Genomic DNA, 19,223 nt, shown 5'->3' on the forward strand with positions numbered 1-19,223 from the left:
GAAGTTATTTGTAGCATAAACGTCTAGATGAGGAATTGCTGGGGAAGCAGTATATGCATATAAAATTATGGTCGATAATATTACTGTTATTGTTTACTCCCATCAACAATGTATATGAGGCCTGTTTCCCAAACCTAGGCCAACTCAATATATCTTAATCAGCCTGAAGGGTGAAAAATGGTGGGGAAAAAAGTGAAAAAATTAAAAAAAAATGTAGGTCTTGAATGCTTTTGAATAAAGTTTTTCTCTGTAATAGACAAGCAAGCATCATCCATGAACCTGGATGTGAGGCGTGCTTGAGCCTTGCCTGACGGCATGAAAATTTAGAATAGCAGGGCAAGAGAGGGCTCATCTACCTGTTTCACGTCAAATTCCAGGTACCTTTCCTGTCTCCCAGCTGAACCTGCACATCTGCAGAATCAGGCAGAGTAACAGAAATAATGGGAGGGAGAAAAAAACCCGGATATTATTTAAAGACAATTTTATTTGGGAGAAGCTTATAGAAATCAGCATTTTAATTCACTATTTCTTGCTATTTCTGCTTTCCATTAATTGGCAGGAATTCCTGGGTACACCGTCCTTTACACTGGGTGTAGTTAGGGAAACTCAGCGGAACTGAACCTGTTTTAAAAATTTTTTTGGAGACCACGAGAGTATGCTGTGGGGCAAGCTAGTTCGCAAATGAGTCACCCCCACTTCATTATTTATTTTGAGGAACTGGACCTGCAAGACAGGAATGTGTGTGTCCGAATAAGATTCTCCAATCAGGCTACTCAATGTTTAACGCAGAAACCTCGAACAAATCACGAAAAATACGTTTCAAAGAGAAAAATATAAAGCCTCCCCGCGCCCCGAAAAAATCTTGATCCTCCTCTCCGTGCGTAGAAAAAAAAAATCTGTATTATTGCAAAAAATATATGTCTATCCTCACTGGGTCCTATTCTGTTCTCTTTCAGTAAGCTTTAGACGTTGGAAAAGTGAAGAACAAGGTTTAGTGAGGTTAACACCTAAGTGCAAAGCTCAAATTTCGATTTGGGCCCGGCGCTGTGCAATCCGGATTTGCACACCGAGTCCCACCCCCAGCAGGCAGGGGAAGTCCCCGCTATTATCTTCAGCTGTTTTTAAAGCAAGCGGTTGTTAAACCCCCAAATGCTGCTCTTTGTGTTAGCTGCTTCGGAGTTGCCCGTTCGCAACCTACGCATCTAGGGTAGAAAACACCTTGAGGAAGCCGTACCGCGGCCCGGCGGCGGGGGGAAGGGGAGGGGGAGGGGGTCCCCCCGCCAGCTTCCGGCTCCCGCGCCGGCGCCCCAGGGGCTCGTCCCCCACCCCGCCGCCCCCCGCCGCCTAGCGGGATCGGGGCGCAGGGCCCCTCTCCAGCGCCCCCTCCCCGGCGCGCTGCGGCTGGCGCTCCCCAGCGCCCCGCCTGACGCTGCAGCTGGGCCGGCGATTCGCCATTGGATTAAAAATAGCAGCGTCCCCCACCCTCCCCCCGCGCCAGCCCGCCCGCCCCAGGCCCCGGGTGCCCGTTCCCGCCCCGCGGCCCGCTCCGCCCGCCAGCCCCGGCTCGGCTCCGGTCGCCCGCGCAGCCCGCCGCCGCCGCCGCCGCCGCCGCCGCCGCCGGCGGACCCAGCGCTCCGGCCCGCCTCGGCTCGGCTCGGCTCGGGTGCGCGCCGCGGCCATGCAGCGCCGGGGCGCCCTGTTCGGCATGCCGGGCGGCAGCGGCAGCAGGAAGATGGCTGCGGGAGACATCGGCGAGCTGCTGGTGCCCCACATGCCCACGATCCGCGTGCCCAGGTCGGGGGACAGGGTGTACAAGAACGAATGCGCCTTCTCGTACGACTCCCCCGTAAGTGCGGCTCGGCGGCGCTCGCGGCGCCTCGGGGGAGGGTCGCGGTGCCAGCGGCCTGTGGCGGCCGCGAGCCGCGGAACCGGGCGGCACGTGAAGCCGGGGGAGAAGATGCGCAGTGGCAGCCGCGGGACCTCCTCCCGCGGCTGCGGAGTTGGCTCGGGGGCACTGCAGTTCGGCACACACTTAGTGAGCGCCTGCTGCGTGCCGGGCGCCTCTTTCCCCGAGGCTGCTGCGGCTGAGCACTGGGTCGCCGAGGCGTTTAGCTCCGCCAGCCCTTCTAGGCTGACAGGGCCCCACTTCCCAGCCGCCTGGCCACAGCCCCGCCACCGTTTGAAAGATAGATCCAATCGAAGAGTTCCCTGATCTCAACTGCACGTTGCGGAGGATTTGCGTCCTCCCCGGGGCAAGAGCGGAGGGCTGGCGGGTGGACCGCATCGATCCCCCCCCCCTCCCCGCCCCCCCCCCCCCCCCCCGCCCCCCCCCCCCCCCCGCCCCGGACACGCACAGCCCTTCTCTTTCTGAGACCGTTTGCTCTGCCCAGGGATTCCCACTCCTGGACGATTTTGATTTCCTCGCAGAGCTTTTCTTTCTGCACTTTGCATTGCTCCCCACTCCTTTCCTTCCCGTTAGACTGTCACAAGAAACCTTCGGATGCCTCCAATTCGGGTGCAGAAATAGGGGGTCTACTGGATTATTACGGTTCCTTTAAGCCTTTCCCCTTCCTCCTCTAACTGAGTCGCTTGGGCTGAGATGCATTAGTATAAATTATTAAAAGTTTAGTGGCGGATCGTGACCTGAGACTGGAGGGGGAGGTTACGACAGATCACCGCCTTCCACCCAGGGCGGTTGGTGGTGTTTTTTCACCAGGCGGTATGTATATGTGTGACAAGAAAAAGGAGGGTGAATGTCCCTTTCAAGAGTCAGATGGGCTTCAAAGTGACTCAGCTGTCTGGCGTTTATCATGTCTTTTTGAGGACCAGGTTATTTTTATCCACCCACTTTGGATCTCATGTGTCACCCAGCAGATCTCAATGCAACCGGGAGGTGCATTGGATTAGAGGGATTGAGGCAGGTTTCAAACAATAGTCCAACACATTTTATCCACATTATGTAGAGTCTCGTTGGAGGGGAAAAACAAATGAGAGGCCAGTTTTCCAAAGTTTCCTTTATTATGGGGTGGGTTGATATTGGCTGATGTCAAAGCATTTTTGTTGGTTATACATTGGGGTCCCAGAATTAATATCCTCTCTCTGTGGTATTTAATTTTTCTTTTATGCTAATTCCGGATCATTTGGGGGATAAAAAATTCACTTTTTGTTCATTACTTATTTATTTTCTTTCAAAAAGGCTTAAGTGGAATGAAATGGTTGTATATAATACTTAACGTATTGTGATCCCACTACTTAAAGTAACACCACTTTACTGACAGTATCATTAAATCCTCTTCACCAAGTATTTTAAAATGCCATTTTCAGATTTTGTGTCTAGTGATGGGCAGGTTCCTAAGGGTGGAAAGGGATGATGGTCTTCCCTAACTTAAGCAACTGACAACTTGTGAAGTCCAGGAAGAAGAAAGTGGCCTAGTCTTTCAGGATAGCACAACATGTAAAGTGAATAACGCTACTTTTACTGTATTTGATCCGGGTTGCTCTTCAAGTTCTTAAAACTTTGGTATTAAAAATCTTTACCATACTATATACATAGCATGTGGCAGGTTTGAAAAAAAGCTGATTATTTTAATTCAGTTCCACAAATAGTTATTGGGAGCTAACTGCCAAACACTATTCTAGAGGCATCATGTCCAGTGTAAAATGATGATTTCATTCATGTCACAGTAGTTCCTTGGGGAGACTGGCTTATTTACAAGGCTGATGAATCACTATATTTCATTATCTATGGAGGGTAGAGAAAGAAGGTTTTATAACAAGTTATGTTAAAACACTGTGTATGATAACGCAAGATCTTTCTCCATGGTACTGCTTCATCGTGAATCAAATAAGCGTTCTTGAGCACCTACTACGTGCCAACTCATACATGCTCGAGCGTAAGAACCATACAGAGTTAAATCCATTGGTGCCAAACATACCACAACAGGCTTTAATCTACAAGTGCCATGGGACTGTGGTAGGGGAAAGGCCAAAACCATGTGAGTGGAAAAAATTATCATCCTGGCACTGGATATTTTTGAAAATAGCCGTAGGTAAAGATGGATAGAAATAAAAAAGACCAACATCCAGGCAAGGTAAACCACACAGGCAGACACATAAAGTGTGAATATGTTCTTATTTCCTTGTAATGTATTGGGAAGAAAAAGATTGATTTAATAAGTAGGGAGGTCAGAACCAAGTAAGTAGAGAGTAGATGATGAGAGCCTTGAATATCTCTAACAGGATCTTGATTTTATATGGTCAGTTATGGAAAAGTATAAATTATGTGATTTAAAGTGGAGTTAGTGGGGGTGCCTGGGTGGCTCGGTCGGTTAAGCCTCCGACTTCAGCTCAGGTCATGATGTCACGGTTCAAGCCCCACGTCGGGCTCTGTGCTGACAGCTAGCTTGGAGCCTGGAGCCTACTTCAGATTCTGTGTCTCCCTCTCTCTCTGACCCTCCCCTGCTCGTGCTGTCTCTCTCTCACTCAGAAATAAATAAAATATTTAAAAAAAATAAAGTGGAGTTAGGGGAAGACTACATTGACCATTTTTTATTATGTATCTACTATGTCTCAGGCCTGGTGTGAACCACTTTGCTGTTCCTCACCTGTGTGGGTATGAGGATTGAGTTGGACTGTACGGTAACTCATTTCAGTGTTCCTCCCTCTTCTTCCTGCCTTCTAGGACTTTGCACATGGCAGATACCCAGTAACACTTCTGGAATGAGTGAGAATTTGTTTTTTTCACCTACCAGTTCTCCTAATTTCAGGCCCATCTTCTCACCTTAGCCTATAGGTTCACCTCTCTGTGACTTGGTTCATCTTGCAAGATATATAATGGGACCTTCCTGGAGAGGAAGGCCTTTGGGTTTTTATCCCCAGCTGCTGGCCCAGCATCTGGTATATGTATATACCAGGAACTCAACTAATGCCTAGGAAATGTATGAATTACATGTGGGTACAGGTTCTGAAAATGCTGAGGATACAACATATTAGAAACACTGTGAAAGGAATCATGTAGGATTATCATGTAGAACGTGGTGACTTTATTGACTATGGGACAGATGTGAGAGAGAACCAGACTGAACCCCAGCTCTATCTCCCAGCTGTAACTGGGACTGACACCATTTGTAAAATGGGGGTGATAATAGAACCTACCTCATGGAGTTGTTTTGTGGATTAAATAAATTAATATGTGAAGAATGCTTGGCCACTTAGTAATCACTATGGGAAGAAAAGAAAGAGATAAAGAGAGTCAGTCATGGGTTGTAAGCCCAAGTGTTTGATTGTCTGTAAGGTTACACTGAAAGGTTGGTGTGGTTAAGTGAACACATTGGTTCACACTTCTCTCACAAGCCTTCATGGACCACCATATAAACTCAGCCTATCTCCTTGTTTGTCGAACCCCTCATGCATCTGAATATACTGTGTCCTTCCTCCCCTCAGCTTCTAGGTTGCCAGCTCTGGGGAGGCAAGGCTCTGGGTCTCCAGTGGTTAAGACTCATATTTCCTTTTCTAGAACCACCTACCTGTCTTGATCATCTTTGGGAATCTTTCTCAGCCTTCCCTTTCTACCTGAGACTTCATCCCTTCCTCTGAAGCCCACTTTACTTAGAGTCTGTGTCATACAACAGAGCACTTAGTTACGGTCTGTCTTCCATAGTTTGTCATCACTTCATTCTCTTTTCACTCAACTGGAAGTTTTAAAATATCTGCTAGATGTGAAGCCTTCTGCCAAGCTTTAGGAACAGGAATGAGGAGCGCCACTCTTGTGCTTATGCTCCCTTCCCACCTGCCTGGATGTGGAGAGCTTATCGTTTGCCTTGTCTTAGCGAGGGTCAGCTGAAAGACTGAGACAAGAGCTTAGCATGGGCAGTTTATTTTGGAAAGATATCCCAGGGAACATAAGAGGAAGAACGTCCAAGGGAATAGTAACACAGGGAAAGAAGGAAAGCCAATCTAAGAGTGAGTTATGGAGCCGGCTGCCACAGTGGACCACCGGTGCTCAGTCCAGCCAGGGACTTCCTGGGGAACTGTTGAATGTGCCTCAATGTCCTCCACCTGGGACAATGGGAGTGTTTGTTTATCCACTGGCTCTGATGGTCTGTTGATCAAAGGTGCTGTGGGAGTCAAGTGCCCTCACTCTTCCAGGTTTGTATTTGTGCCAGAGGGGCCCAGCAGGCTTCCCGCCACCAGCAGCTGCTGAGAAGGGAGACATCTCAGGCCGCACCTGCTATGACAAGCAGCTGCACACCGAAAAGGTGGCCCGAGGGGATGTGAGAGTCCCTCATTCCTCTCCTTTCCTTCCAGCATCAGCATTATTTTGTCAAAGGGAGCTTGCTTCCCACTCTCTGAAGCTCTGAGGTCCCTTGGTGATGTCGAGATGTCACTGCTGGTTCTCTACATTCCTGAGAGTCTTTGTAAAACTCTGGGGAACAGGGGCCTCTTGGTAGGGGCTGGTTTACATGTCTGTTGGGAAAGGCTTTGAGATCCTTTACTTGTAGGGACGGTTCGTGTTGGGGGCTTGCTGCTACAGTGGCATGCGTGCTGCCTTCCAGGCAATGAGACTTGTCATCACGGTGGTTACTTGTAGGGGAAGAATAATTTAATTTGGGATCTGTGTGGAAAAATCCTCTTCCTGACGGATCAACAGATATAAGAGAGTAAAGCATTTACTATTTTTTCCCCTTTGAAGATATAAACTAATTCTAATCAGTTTTACATGTAAAAGTTCCTTTCCAAAAGCAGCTAATGAAAAGTTTTTTTTTTTTAAGTTTATTTATTTTTGAGAGAGAGAATCCCTAGCAGGCTCTGCACCAGCAGCGCTTAGTCCGAAGTGGGGCTTGAACTCACGAACCATGAGAACATGACCTGAACTGAACCCAAGAGTCAGACGCTTAACCTACTGAGCCACCCAGGCACCTCTAAACATTGTTTTATGGCAATGATTCTCAAGATTTTTGCCCCCTGCATACTCAGATATTTTCAAGGACCTCAAAGCGATTTTGTGTGGTTTGTGTTGATATTTAGCATATTAGAGATTAAGACTGAGAAAAATTTAAAACAACTTCCATTCTGTTAGTTATTAGATTGATGATGTCATCAAGTGTCGTATAGTCTCTGAAAAATGCCCCTGTACACTCAAGAGAAAGTAGGAGTGAAAAAAGGCAGATAGGTTCATGTCATGAAAATAGTTTTCACCTTGCACATCACCAAGGGTCTCAGGGGCATGACAGGTCATACTTTGAAAACCCAAGATCTCGAGTTTAGGTAAGAAAAGTACACCTGGCTGCTTTGGTGACACAATCTCACCTGCGTTGTGGCTTTTATGGGTTCTCATTTTCATATAATGGGGATTGAATAATTGATTGTTAATCTTAGCTCAACTATAGAAGTCATATGTGTCATGTACATTTTTTAAAAACTCATGTACCTTTTTTTGAAGCAAATTAAAATGTAGAGAATCTGACTCCTTTGGAAAAAAGTTGCAGCTACTTTGCTGGGAATTGTTGGCCTTTTTGGAGTTGAGAATTCCTTATTCGGTTGACTGTGAGCGTCACTGTAGTGTGATCTGGCTGGGCTGTTTCTCTGAGAACCTAAAATTTTAGCACCCTGAATTTTTTCCTTTGGCCACTGGTTGGGGGATTTTTGTCTTCTTTTGCTGGGAAAGGGAAGGTCTGTCCACCAGTATGTGGGGAGCAGGGAGAGTGGAGGAGAGCACCAGGGTGGTGTCAGCATATGGTTGTTGGATGCTGGCTGGATATGGTCTTCCGGTTCTCACCCCAGTCCCTGTGTTGTTAAGCCCTCTCCCCTGTTGTAGGGGCTGGGAACCTGGACACCACAGTTGCCAGATTCCTTTGACAGGAGGATTCTGATTCCGATTCTGCCAGTGAGAGTCTCAGAAGAAGCCGCTACAATGGCACATGCCAGATGTGGGATTTTCATCAGCTTCAGAGTATCTTTCTGGGACTCAGAGCCACCTCGGCTATGGGGGAGCTGGGATCATCTTTGCAATTTCTTATGATGCTTGTGCATCTTGATTTCCTGAACATGAGTGGTGGTTTCTTTGACCTTGACTCTCACAGCTCCAGCCATGATTATTATGTAAACCTCTAATTCCCTGTATTAAACCCCTTGCTGCCTGAAATACCTAGAATAGTTGGTATTTTCAGTCCACATCTGGACTGATACACATACATTACACATACATCTCTAAGTCTCTGTGTATTCAGAACGCAACTCCTACTCCTGACTGATCTCCTTGTCCCGCAGACTTGAGTGCTGTGTTTTTACCTGCTTTAGAGAAGAAATCTCCAGGGGTTTCCAGTGTGGGAGGCACCACTGGAAGTGGAGGAGGGGTTTGGGATTCTGACTGCTTACCTGGATGGATTTCCAAACCTTCCTTCTCTCTTACTTTTTTTTTAAATTTATTTTTCAGACAGCGCAAGCAGGGGAGGGGCAGAGAGAGGGGGACAGAGGATCTGAAGCAGGCTCCTGGGAGCCTGATGTGGGACATAAATGAAGTTGGATGCTCAACTGACAGAGGCACCCAGATGCCTCCAAACCTTCCTTCTTATTTTAGCCCTTATTTCACCCCAGCTTCCAGAGTTACCTGGGGCTGCCAGTTGTGGAGCCTCTTGGAAATTCAGGGGTAAGATGGGATCTTGGTTTTCTCTGTTGCAGGCCTATGATTCAGCTTTGTCAGCTTGTCTTAGTCTTCTAGTGCTTCTCCATATGCAATCCTGTTTCTATGGCTTATGTTTTTAAGAACATAATATTTTGGGAGGCGCCTAGGTGACTCAGTTGATTGAGTGAGTGTCTGACTTTGGCTCAGGCATTGATCTTACAGTGCGGGGGTTTGGGCCCCACATCGGGCTCAGCACTGAGAAAGCGCAGCCTGCTTGGGAGTCTCTCTCTCTGTCTCTCTCTGCCCCTCTCTGACTTGTGCTCTGTCTCTTTCAAAAATAAATACAGTTTAAAGAAAAGAGTATTTTTACAGTTATTTTCTTTGGGTTTGAGAAAGCAGTGAATTGATGTATTTGTGTCATTTGTCCCATGTACGTTAGAATCCCACTTTTCCAAACGAGTAATGAAGTCATTTCCCATGTCTTTTGGGCTGCCATTATCTTTCAAGTTGTATCATTTTTGGAGTTCAGTAATGTAAGAGACGATGCTGCTCCTGTCAGAGAACCTTTTGGGAAAGTTTGTGTCCTCAGTTGAATTGAGTCTGGACATCTGTGCAACTCTGAGCTCTCTTTCCACTCCCTTGCACGTTCTTCTGTGCACTGGAGCTCCGGTAAAGGTGCGACGCTTCATTTAGGGCCACAGGCTGGGAGATGTACAACATTATCAACTCTCCCTCTTTCTCTCTCCTTCTTTAAAGAGACTGTAATAGCATAGCATTTACCATCTTCACTATTTTTAAGTGTGCTGTTCAGTGGGCATTACGTAAGTAGGTTCACACTGTTGCAAAAGAATCACTACCGTCCACTTCTGGAGCTTTTCAACTTGCAAAACTGAAACTCTATCCCCGTTAAACAGTAACTCCCCATCCTCCCAGCCTCTGGCACCCCCCATTTTATTTTCCGTCTCTGTGAATTTGCCCGAGGTCCCTTGTATAAGCGAGATCACACAGTAGTTATCCTTTTGGACTGGCTTATTTCACTTACCATAGTGTTTTCAGGGTGTGTCCATGTTGTAGCCTATGTCAGACTTGCGTTACCTTTTAGAGCTACGTAATATTCTAATGTGTGTGTGTACCGCATCTTGTTTATCCGTTTACGCGCCGATGGACACTTGGGTTGTTCCCACTTTTTGCCTATTGTGAATAATGCTGCTGTGGACATGGGTGTGCTCCCTGTCTTTTATATCACATCCCATTAGAGACCAGGCTCTGGTATAGCCTCCTCTCTCCTTATCCACGGCCCAGGCTCAAGCCTGCATCTTCTCTTGCCTGGACCCTTGCACAAGAAGCTTCTTCACTGATTTCCTTGCCTCCCTTCCAGTCTGTCACGGTGCACTCAGTTTTTCTAAAACATGGGTCCTACCATGTCATTTCCCTGCCTAGATGTTTTAGAAGCATCTTTCAGACTTTGCTAACGCAGTTTACCAAGTTGATCCAACTTTCCCTGCCAGTGTTGTTACTTAGCACCCGCCCTCCACTTACAGCCCCTTGGACCCTAGGGACTTTGTCTTCTTCACACGCTCCATGATTTCAGCCCTCCATGTGTTGGCTCATGCTCTTCTTTGGGCCTGGAATGCCTTCTCCCAGCCTCTCCCCCTCCCCCTCCCGCCCCGCCCCGGGATAACCCCACTGATCTTAAAAACCAGCTCGGATGTTCTCTGTGAGGCCTTCACTACTACCCCCCTTCCTGCCCCCCTGCCGTGTTAGACACTTATTTTCCTGTGGTTTCAAAGCACTCTGTACATCTCTGTCATGGTTGGGATACTGCTTGTTGAGGACATGGAACAGTCTTAGAGAATTAAAGGGAAAAGAGAAGACAGAAGACTAGGCCGTTTGTGGACCTGTGCTAGTCAGGCTGCGGCTGTCCTTTTTTTTTTTTTCTGTTTTTTAAGACTCATGAGCATATCTTTTGGAATAAAAAATGTTATTAAAGGGGCGCCTGGGTGGCTAAGTCGGTTAAGCGTCAGACTTTCACTTAGGTCATGATCTCGCGGTTCGTGGGTTCGAGCCCCACGTAGGGCTCTGTGCTGACTGCCAGCTCAGAGCCTGGAGCCTGTTTCAGAGTCTGTAACTCCCTCTTTCTCTGACCCTCCCCTGCTCACGCTGTCTCTCTCTCTCTCCTAGAAATAAATAAAATACTAAAAAAATGTTATTAAAATTAACCAATACCATATACTTATCCTGTCATATTATAACCTAAAAAGTTGTAAGCTTGACCCTTGACAAGCTAGGGAAAATTGTCTTGGGTACTTGCTGAGTGTTTTGTGTGTTGGGATTCTAGGTGCCACAGGGATGTTGATGGCAGTGTTCACACATGGTGCCCCTCAGGGAGGGGACATCTGTGGATGTAGCCCAGGCCTCTGTGCTGCTGCTCATGTTCAGTATTGTGGACTGACTGCCCACATGGGACAGGACTCCCCTTGTCCTCATGCACAGGGAAGATGGGAACAAGAGCATCTATTCTTTGGGCTAGAACAGCAGGTCAATGCAGTAATGACAAGAATTGAATGAATGTGAACATGCCTGCAGACTAGAGATGTTGCTTGAGGTGCACAGTGGTATGTGCTTCCTCTGATGAGATTAAAAAGAATGTTTTCAGGGCGCCTGGGTGACTCAGTCGGTTAAGTGTCCGACTTTTGATTTCAGCTTAGGTCACGATTTCACGGTTCATGAGTTCGAGCCCCGAGTTGGGCCCTGCACTGACAGTGCAGAGCCTGCTTGGAATTCTCTGTCTCTGCCTCTCCTGCTTGTGTTCCCGGGTGTGCATGCTCTCCTCTTTCTCTCTCTCTCTCAAAATAAATAAATTAATTAAATAAAAGTTTTGTGTTAACTACCAAGTATTAATACTTACTTAGAACCTACTATGCACCCAGCACTGCCCTAAGACAGTTTTTTTTTTAAATGTTTTATTTATTTTTTTGAGAGAAAGAGACAGACAGCGTGAGCAGGGGAGGGTCAGAGAGAGAGGGAGACACAGGATCAGAAGCAGGCCCCAGTCTCTGAGCTAGCTGTCAGCACAGAGCCCGACACAGGGCTTGAACCCACGAACCATGAGGTCATGACCTGAGCTGACGTCGGACGCTCAACTGACTGAGCCACCCAGGCGCCCTGCCCTAGGAGTGTTTGAGTGTTTAGGAGGGAAACAGGACCATAGTAAAGATGAGTAAGACATGGATGTTTCTAGCATAGTGGAGTATGAGTGCCAATTTTGCGTGTCTGTTAGGAGTCAAACACGGTACTGGGTACTTTTGTATACATCCCATTTAATTACAGAATTAATTTGAAATTATACAATTATAAATGATATAGTATACTTGTAAATTATAATTAGTATTGTTACCCCATTTTACAGAAGAGGAAACAGTCACAGAGGTTAGGTAGCTTGTTCAGGGACTCGTTCAAAGGCTGGTATATAACAGTGAAGGGACTTAAGCCCCGATGTGTCAGGACTGTACACCCTGCCCCACTAAATAGGGAATTTAAGTTTTAACTAATTTTGCACTTGTATGGAGATTTCAGACACGAAAATGAATAATCAGTAAAATCTGGCAAAGTTACTGGTCTGGACACCTGGATGGGATCTGAAAAAGTGACATTTTGTGGGAGGAGGGGACAGAGGCCCGGAGCTAGGACCAAGAAAGAGGGGGAGACTGGAAAGCAGGGCTGAATCCTCTGTGGGTTGTAATGGTGGGTGTTGATAAAGTTGGGCCGGATGGGCTGGCCAGTCAGGAGCTAGGGAGCAGCATGAGGACAGTGGTTATTTGCTGTGGCTGTCCTGGAAGTGGAGTGAGGCTGGGAGGTGGGGAGAACTTGAATGGGAATCGAGCTAGGGCTCCTGTAATTTTGGGGGTGGGTGCTTTCATTGGGGTGATGACAGTGGGGCTACAGATGGCAGGGTGGCGGGAATAAACTCAGAGATTTTGATCAGCGTCACTTAGTGACCGAACATGCGGTGGGTGAAGGCCTGGAACGTGTTGGAGGTGACTTCAGGGCCTGGAGCCTGCCAGGAATGTATCAAGGGCTTATGTGAGGAAGGTGAGATGGTAAATCAGGTGAGGGAGTACTTGGTAGAGAAACTCAGGAGTCTGGGGTAGTAGTTCCTCCAGGACTTAGAAATTTGGACCGATAATTGCATTGCACAAGCAGTCATAGATGGAATACATGCAGACTTTACTGTTTTATGAAACAAAATCACTCTAGAGTAAATCTGCCCCATATTGTCTCCATGGGCAGCTGGCCCAGAGGCTAATGGCTCTTGTGAGTTGCAATTATGGAAACTTTCACCTAATCAAACCAAGCGATGCTTTTCTGGTCTGGGTTAACTTTTTGGGTGTGGCTATAAAGACATGACCAGGACACAGATCTCTGTCCCCAGCAGCTTTTAGAAATAGGCCTGGGGGTGCCTGAGTGGCTCAGTCAGTTTAAGGTCCAACTTCGGCTCAGGTCATGGCCTCACGGTTCAAGCGATGGAGCCCCGCATGGGGCTCTGCGCTGACAGTGCTGAGCCTGCTTGGGATTCTCTCTCTCTCTCCCCCTTCTCCACTCTCTCTCTCTCTCAAAAATAAATAAATGGTCTGTTAGTGGGATTCGTGGATTGACTGGCCAGGAGGAAAGAGGATTGGGCAGGGGTCAAGGGTGAAAGTAATTCACCTATTGTATCCTTTAGGTAGAGCTGTTGAATTGCCCGTTTGGATGTGCCATTTGGGCAGGTCCTGCCATTGAATCTCCAGCCTGAAGCTTTGGAGGAAGCCCCAGCTGGTGTGCACCATATTTCTAGGCCTGCAGCGGCCAAGCAGGATCACTGACAGATCCAGCCTAGTGGCTGGACATCAGTTGATGAGGGTAGGTGGGCCGTGGGGGCTGCCCAAGCCTGCAGCTGCTTCACCAATGTCTTGGAGCCCAACACCTTTGGTCTTGCCACTGTGTGGTCAGGGGGCTGTCAGGCTGGAGCAGCCAGCTTCCGGGGACCCTGGCTATTCTTCCGAGTTTGGGAAGTGGAGGTGGCAGGCCTGCCGAAGCCTCTCTCCTCCCCGCCAGGACAGCCTGGCCGAACACCTGGCACAAGCCACCTCCTCGTGTGCTCTCCTTTGCCTGCCCTGTCTGCTTTTCCTGGAATGAAACAGTTTTGGTAAAAAAAGAAGAAACTGCTCTTTTCTCCAAGCGCCCGCGATGGCGAGTGCTTACTGACAGCTGCCCACCTAGCTCCTGCCACCGCAACAGCAGCTGCTTCTCAGTTGTACCAGGCATTGCGTGGAGGGCCGGACTGGCCTGGCTTCCAGCCCCTCCCCCCCGCCCTGTTACTACTGAGAAGCAGTGTGACTTCAGCAGGTGCCTCAATTTCACTGAATTTTGCTGAGCCTTTGTTTTTTTTCCCTCTGTAGTACCTACCTCGCAGGGTGGTTATAACCATGGCTGCCCATGTAAGCTACTTAATGCTTTCCACCTCTTGATTGGGATTTGATGGGAGGGATCCTTCTGAGAAGAAGGTGAGATGGGATTTATAGGGTCTTGGGGTAAGGAGAGACATCCTGTATTTGGGGGTAATTCTGCCTGAGGCTCTGCCCTACAGCAGAAGCCTTGGACGTGAATGTGTGCTGGCTTCCTTGGGGGGAACTCTATTCAGGGCTGTTATACTCAAATCCAGCTCATAGTGATGAACTTTTATGGGTTCGCCTGGAAACCTAATCCTCACGTTTAATAGAGTTTGTCAGGGGAAATGCATCCTGAAGAACTGTCTCTTTTTAAAAATGAGAAGAAATGAATATAAAAGGTCTTTTACCTTCGACAAGGTGGTTTCACATTTTCTCTTTTTATGTGTCAGCTGGAAACTACTTAGGGGGATCATGGCTTCGGTTTAGCACTGCTTCAGATGCTCACCTCCATGTCTTCACTCTGACGATTTTTATTTCGCACACTTGTCCTGTGAGCATCATAGTAGCTGCTCCCCAGGCCTTGCCCAAACCCTTCCGCAGCTGTTTGGGTGACAGCATCCTCATTGCTCCAAATACCTAGAGCAAGGATTTGGTTTTATGCTGAGGAAAAAGGTTAGTCCATGACGCTTCCGTGGGACAGTAAATTTATGGTGTGTCAGAACGTAGCTGTTTGGACTCTGCCTTTAGCTGTCTGGGTTATTGTGTGGCTCCGAGGTGTCCGTGGAAGCCCTCTGCAGAAAGGAAAACATCAAAGTGGGAGCAAACTGGAAGAATCATTACTGCATCAACATTTCTAGCTCTCTTAACACTTTATGGCCACGAGTGTGATTTCTCGATGTTCAGCAGAGAGACCTACACTCTCTTGGGATTATATGCTTTTGGTTTTTTCTACTGAGTTTATTTGGATAATTAAAAATTTTTTTAAATGTTTTGCTTTTATTTTTTAGAGAGAGAAAGAGAGAGACAGAGTGCAGGCAGGGGAGGGGCACAGAGAGAGGGAGACACAGAATCCGAACCAGGTTCCAGGCTCTGAGCTGTCAGCACAGAGCCTGATGTGAGGCTCGAACTCACGAACCGTGAGATCATGACCTGAGCTGCAGTCGGATGCTTAACTGGCTGAGCCACCCGGGTGCCCTGCTGGTGAACTATTTTTTAAAATTTATTATTTATTTATTTTTTAATGTTTTTATTCACTTCTGAGAGAGAGAGATAGCATGAGCAGGGGAGGGTCAGAGAGAGGGAGACACAGAGTCCGAAGACAGGCTCCGGGCTCTGAGCTAGCTGTCAGCACAGAGCCTGACGTGGGGCTCGAACCCACGAACCACGAGATCATGACCTGAGCCAAAGTCAGATGCTCAACCGACTGAGCCACCCAGGTGCCCTGGTGAACTATTTTTTGATAGTGCTTTTTTCCCCATCACATTTCCCCTTTCTGTGGATTGCATGCTTGCTGTCCTTGATCTGGAACCTCGTTTTACTTTCTCCTTCTCCTCCTTCACTTCTTTAATATTTTGATATTTGTTTATTTTTGAGAGAGAGAGAGAGAAGGAGAGAGAAAGAGACAATGGACAGCAAGGGAGGTGCAGAGGGAGAGGGAGACAACACAATTTGAAGCAGGCTTCGGGCCCTGAGCTGGCAGCACAGAGCCTGATGTGGGGCTCAAACTCACGACCACGAGATCATGACCTGAGCCAAAGTTGGACGCTTAACCAACTGAGCTACCCGAGTGCTTCTCGTTTTACATTCTTGTTGCACATTTGTTTCCCATCTAGCTGTACTTAGTACTTAGTTTTTCATTTACAAACTCTTGTCTGTTTTGCTCTAAAAGCCAGAATGTACTGGGGATCTGTGCTCTGGTCATTGGAATATTTATACCTACCATTCAGATATGGAAGTACCTGGGGGGGGGGGGGACAGAATTAATAGGTGGTTGCTTGATGAAAGCAAGAGTTGAGCAGAGAGAGGTGGGTAATCTTATGAGTCTAATGAGTTAAAACAGGAGTTGTCCTTGATTCTGCTCTTTCCCACAAACCCTTACAATCTAATCCATCTTCTTTGCTTATGGGCTCTATCCTAAAATTATAGCCTGCATCTGCCAAAGTTTCCCCATCGTTCTGCTGAGTCCCTTTTCCTGAGCTCCTGCCACCTCCCCCAGGCTAAGCCACCATCTTGCCTTTCTTAGACAAGGGCTGTCTAAAAGAACTTTCTGTGATGATGATGATGATGATGATGATGGAGACACAGAATCTGAAGCGGGCTCCAGGCTCCAAGCTGTCAGTAGAGAGTCTGATGTGGGGCTCGAACTCACGAACTTCGGATCATGACCTGAACCGAAGGCAAATGCTTAACCAACTGAGCCACCCAGGTGCCCTGAATCAATTTTTTTTTTGGGAGATTGAGAGAGAGCATGTGCAGGGGAGGGGCAGGGGGAGAGGAGGGAGAGAATCTCAAGCAGAGTGTGGAGCCTGACATGGGGCTCGATCTCACAAACTGTGAGATCATGACCTGAGCTTAAATCAAGAGTCAGACACTTAACCAATGAACCACCCAGGCGCCCGAAAAAAAAAAAAAAGGAATCAATTTTTTGAAGAAAAATGAGAAAATGCCAAAAGCAATATGAGGAAAGCAATCCCATGTTATCTCTTCCTGCTGAACTAACATCACATGCCCTGCAATGCATGCATGTTGTGTATATTGTAACGTCACACAGGTTTGTTACCTACTTCTTTCACTCAGAAATACCATGTACAGCATTTCCTATCAGGAATTACTCATTACAAATCAATTTTAAATGACTGAGGAGTGTTACGTTTCATGAATGTACCATATACTTGGGCATTCAGGTTATTTCCTTTTACTGTTAGAAACGACTTGTCAGTTAATTTCTTTTTCTTTGCTTTTAAAAAAATCAGTGTTCTAGAAAATACTAGGTTCTTGTCCTTTTCATCTGCCTTTCACATGCGTGTGTGAGTCACAGTCTTCCCGAGTGTTAGTATGTAATTTGTCCTGGATGCGGATTTGTTGTGACTCCATCTACCTACATCATGTTTCTCTTTGCGGCAATGACCGCTTGTTTTCCACACTGTTCAGTGGTTATAAAAACAAGTGTTACGCAGCGACTCTGTTTCCTGAGTGCACTGCTCACACAGGCTCACGCTCCCTTCCTGTCTTCCAGCGGAGGCTGATCTCCAAGTCTCCAAGAACACACCATGGTAAACAAAGTTCTCTGAACACCTACTGATTGACAATGTGGTGTATTTTTATTTAAAATGAATGTCCACTTGCTATTCTGAAAACATGTAACCTTGACCTTTATATTCACCTCAGTTTTAATATTCTTTTAAACAGCAGCAGTATAAAAAAAGGTGACTTTGTCCTTAATGTTACTTGTGAATAATATGTAGGATAATACAATGTAAAGTAATAAATGAACAGCTATGTGTATGTCATATTTATATTGACATGCTTTGAAGCATGGGATTAAGCAATGTATGGGCTTCTAATGTTGCTCCTCTCTCTTGGTTTGATTGTGAGGTGGGAGAATTGTCAGGGGATCATTATAGAGCTTCAGAAAAGCCCTGAGTGGTATATCTTGACTTCCTTGTAAATTCAGGTTTCTAAATCAAATCTTACACGTTGGTCACATTTCTGTTTAGTGCATCACAAAAATGCTAATTGGATTCTTATTTAGTAAAAATCATGCAGAGAAGCACATATTGGTCATTCTGGGCTAGGTGGCTTCTGGAAGCAGGAGCCAGATAGGGTCCAGGGTGGGATAGTGTGTGGACGTGGCGGTCACAGTCCTGAAGAGCCAGTGAGGCTGGCTTGGTTACAGAAAATAGGAGAGCTGGGGTATTGGGGTTCAAGTGTCCAAGCTGCTAAGAGCTTGACTTTAACTGAACAAACCTGAAAAGCTGGTGTTCCTGCAGATGCCTGAGGCTGTTTTTCTATGCATGACTATTAGTTTTCTTTTGGTGATCCTCATTGTTTAGTGACTTGAGATGGGGCCTGTGCTCTGAAGTGTTTTAAATCCAGGTTGGAAGGGCACTGAGGCTCAGTCTGAGAGAGAGAGACTAAACTATGTAGCTGAATGAAGAGTAACTACACAAACTTTGCCACGCATTCCATATGTTTGTTCAGTTCTGCTCTGCACCAGAAAGTACTGTTGTTGGAGTTTAGTAATGAATGTGACATGATTTCCCTGCCCTTAAGGAGTGAACATGTGATTTAGTATCTGAACGTAGTGGCCTCAAATGAAGGAGACATGGGTTTTTCACAGCTGTAGATTTCAGTGAGTGAGATGCTAACAGTCCTGCAATAAAAGTGGATTTGAGAGTAAGGACTGGCAGCACTGGGTGAGGTGTCAGGAAATGTGGTCATGGGCACAGGCTGGCAGGTGGATGAGTGGATAGGCGTGGAATCTGAGGAGCTTATACGGTCATGAAGGCATCGTTGTGTGTAGCTAGTTTTGATGTGGGCTGCTCTGAAGGCTTGGGGTTTCCAAAGGTCCTTGAAGTCATGCTTTCTTCACCATGAGACATTCTTGGAACTACCCAGTTCTAAGTATGGGGTGTGAACATGGCAGCCACTAGCTCTAGACCAATGCTACTCAAGTGAGGTCAGCCGACTGATGCCAAGAGATAAGTACAAACATTGAGAGTAAGGATTTAGAAATTTCTATAGCACCTTGACCATTGTAGCCACATCCAACTGTGTGAGCAGTGGGGTAGTTTGTCTGAACAGCATATCGACCCATTCGGGTTTTGTGGGACTTAACACTTGGGAGTAAGTTCATATCTGGCTGGAGCCAGGGACTAGTCACATGCAGTAGGATCACATATCTTTCCTTAATGAACAGAAACAAAATGAAACACAACAGAAAACAACCTAGTCCTTCATGACAGTTGTTGGACAAACACCTCTTTAGATCAAGCACAAAGGTAACATGAAGTAAGGCTGTGAGCCCCAAGGTCAAGAACTTAAATATAAGACATTGATCACATTCCAGTTTCCTTTTGGGTCTTGGTCAGTGAACAGACTTCCCTTCTCTTCTCTTTCCTCCCTGTCATCAGCATGTATTTTTTCATGAACATTATTTTTCTGTGCATATT

The 19,223-nt window shown here is 46.8% G+C and overlaps 1 protein-coding gene and 1 non-coding gene across 3 annotated transcripts in view; one reads left to right on the forward strand and one right to left on the reverse strand.

The window, feature by feature from the left end:
• Positions 1 to 1,603: 1,603 nt before the first annotated feature.
• The window catches only part of USP13 (ubiquitin specific peptidase 13), a 115,803-nt gene continuing 98,183 nt past the window's right edge, over positions 1,604 to 19,223 (forward strand). The window contains exon 1 of one of the 2 annotated variants that reach the window (XM_039254333.1): positions 1,604 to 1,846. In XM_039254333.1, coding sequence (XP_039110264.1) covers positions 1,679 to 1,846 — 168 coding nt within the window. In that variant the 5' untranslated portion in view covers positions 1,604 to 1,678. Of the gene's footprint in view, positions 1,847 to 17,254; positions 17,325 to 19,223 lie in introns of those variants that run through there. The other variant, XM_039254334.1, reaches the window with a different exon arrangement.
• On the reverse strand, positions 15,406 to 15,490 carry TRNAQ-UUG. Its single transcript has one exon. It is a non-coding gene; the product is annotated as a tRNA-Gln (tRNA).

This window comes from Hyaena hyaena, unplaced genomic scaffold, assembly GCF_003009895.1.
Source record: "Hyaena hyaena isolate Hyena2069 unplaced genomic scaffold, ASM300989v1 scaffold_477, whole genome shotgun sequence".
NCBI classification, from domain to species: domain Eukaryota; kingdom Metazoa; phylum Chordata; class Mammalia; order Carnivora; family Hyaenidae; genus Hyaena; species Hyaena hyaena.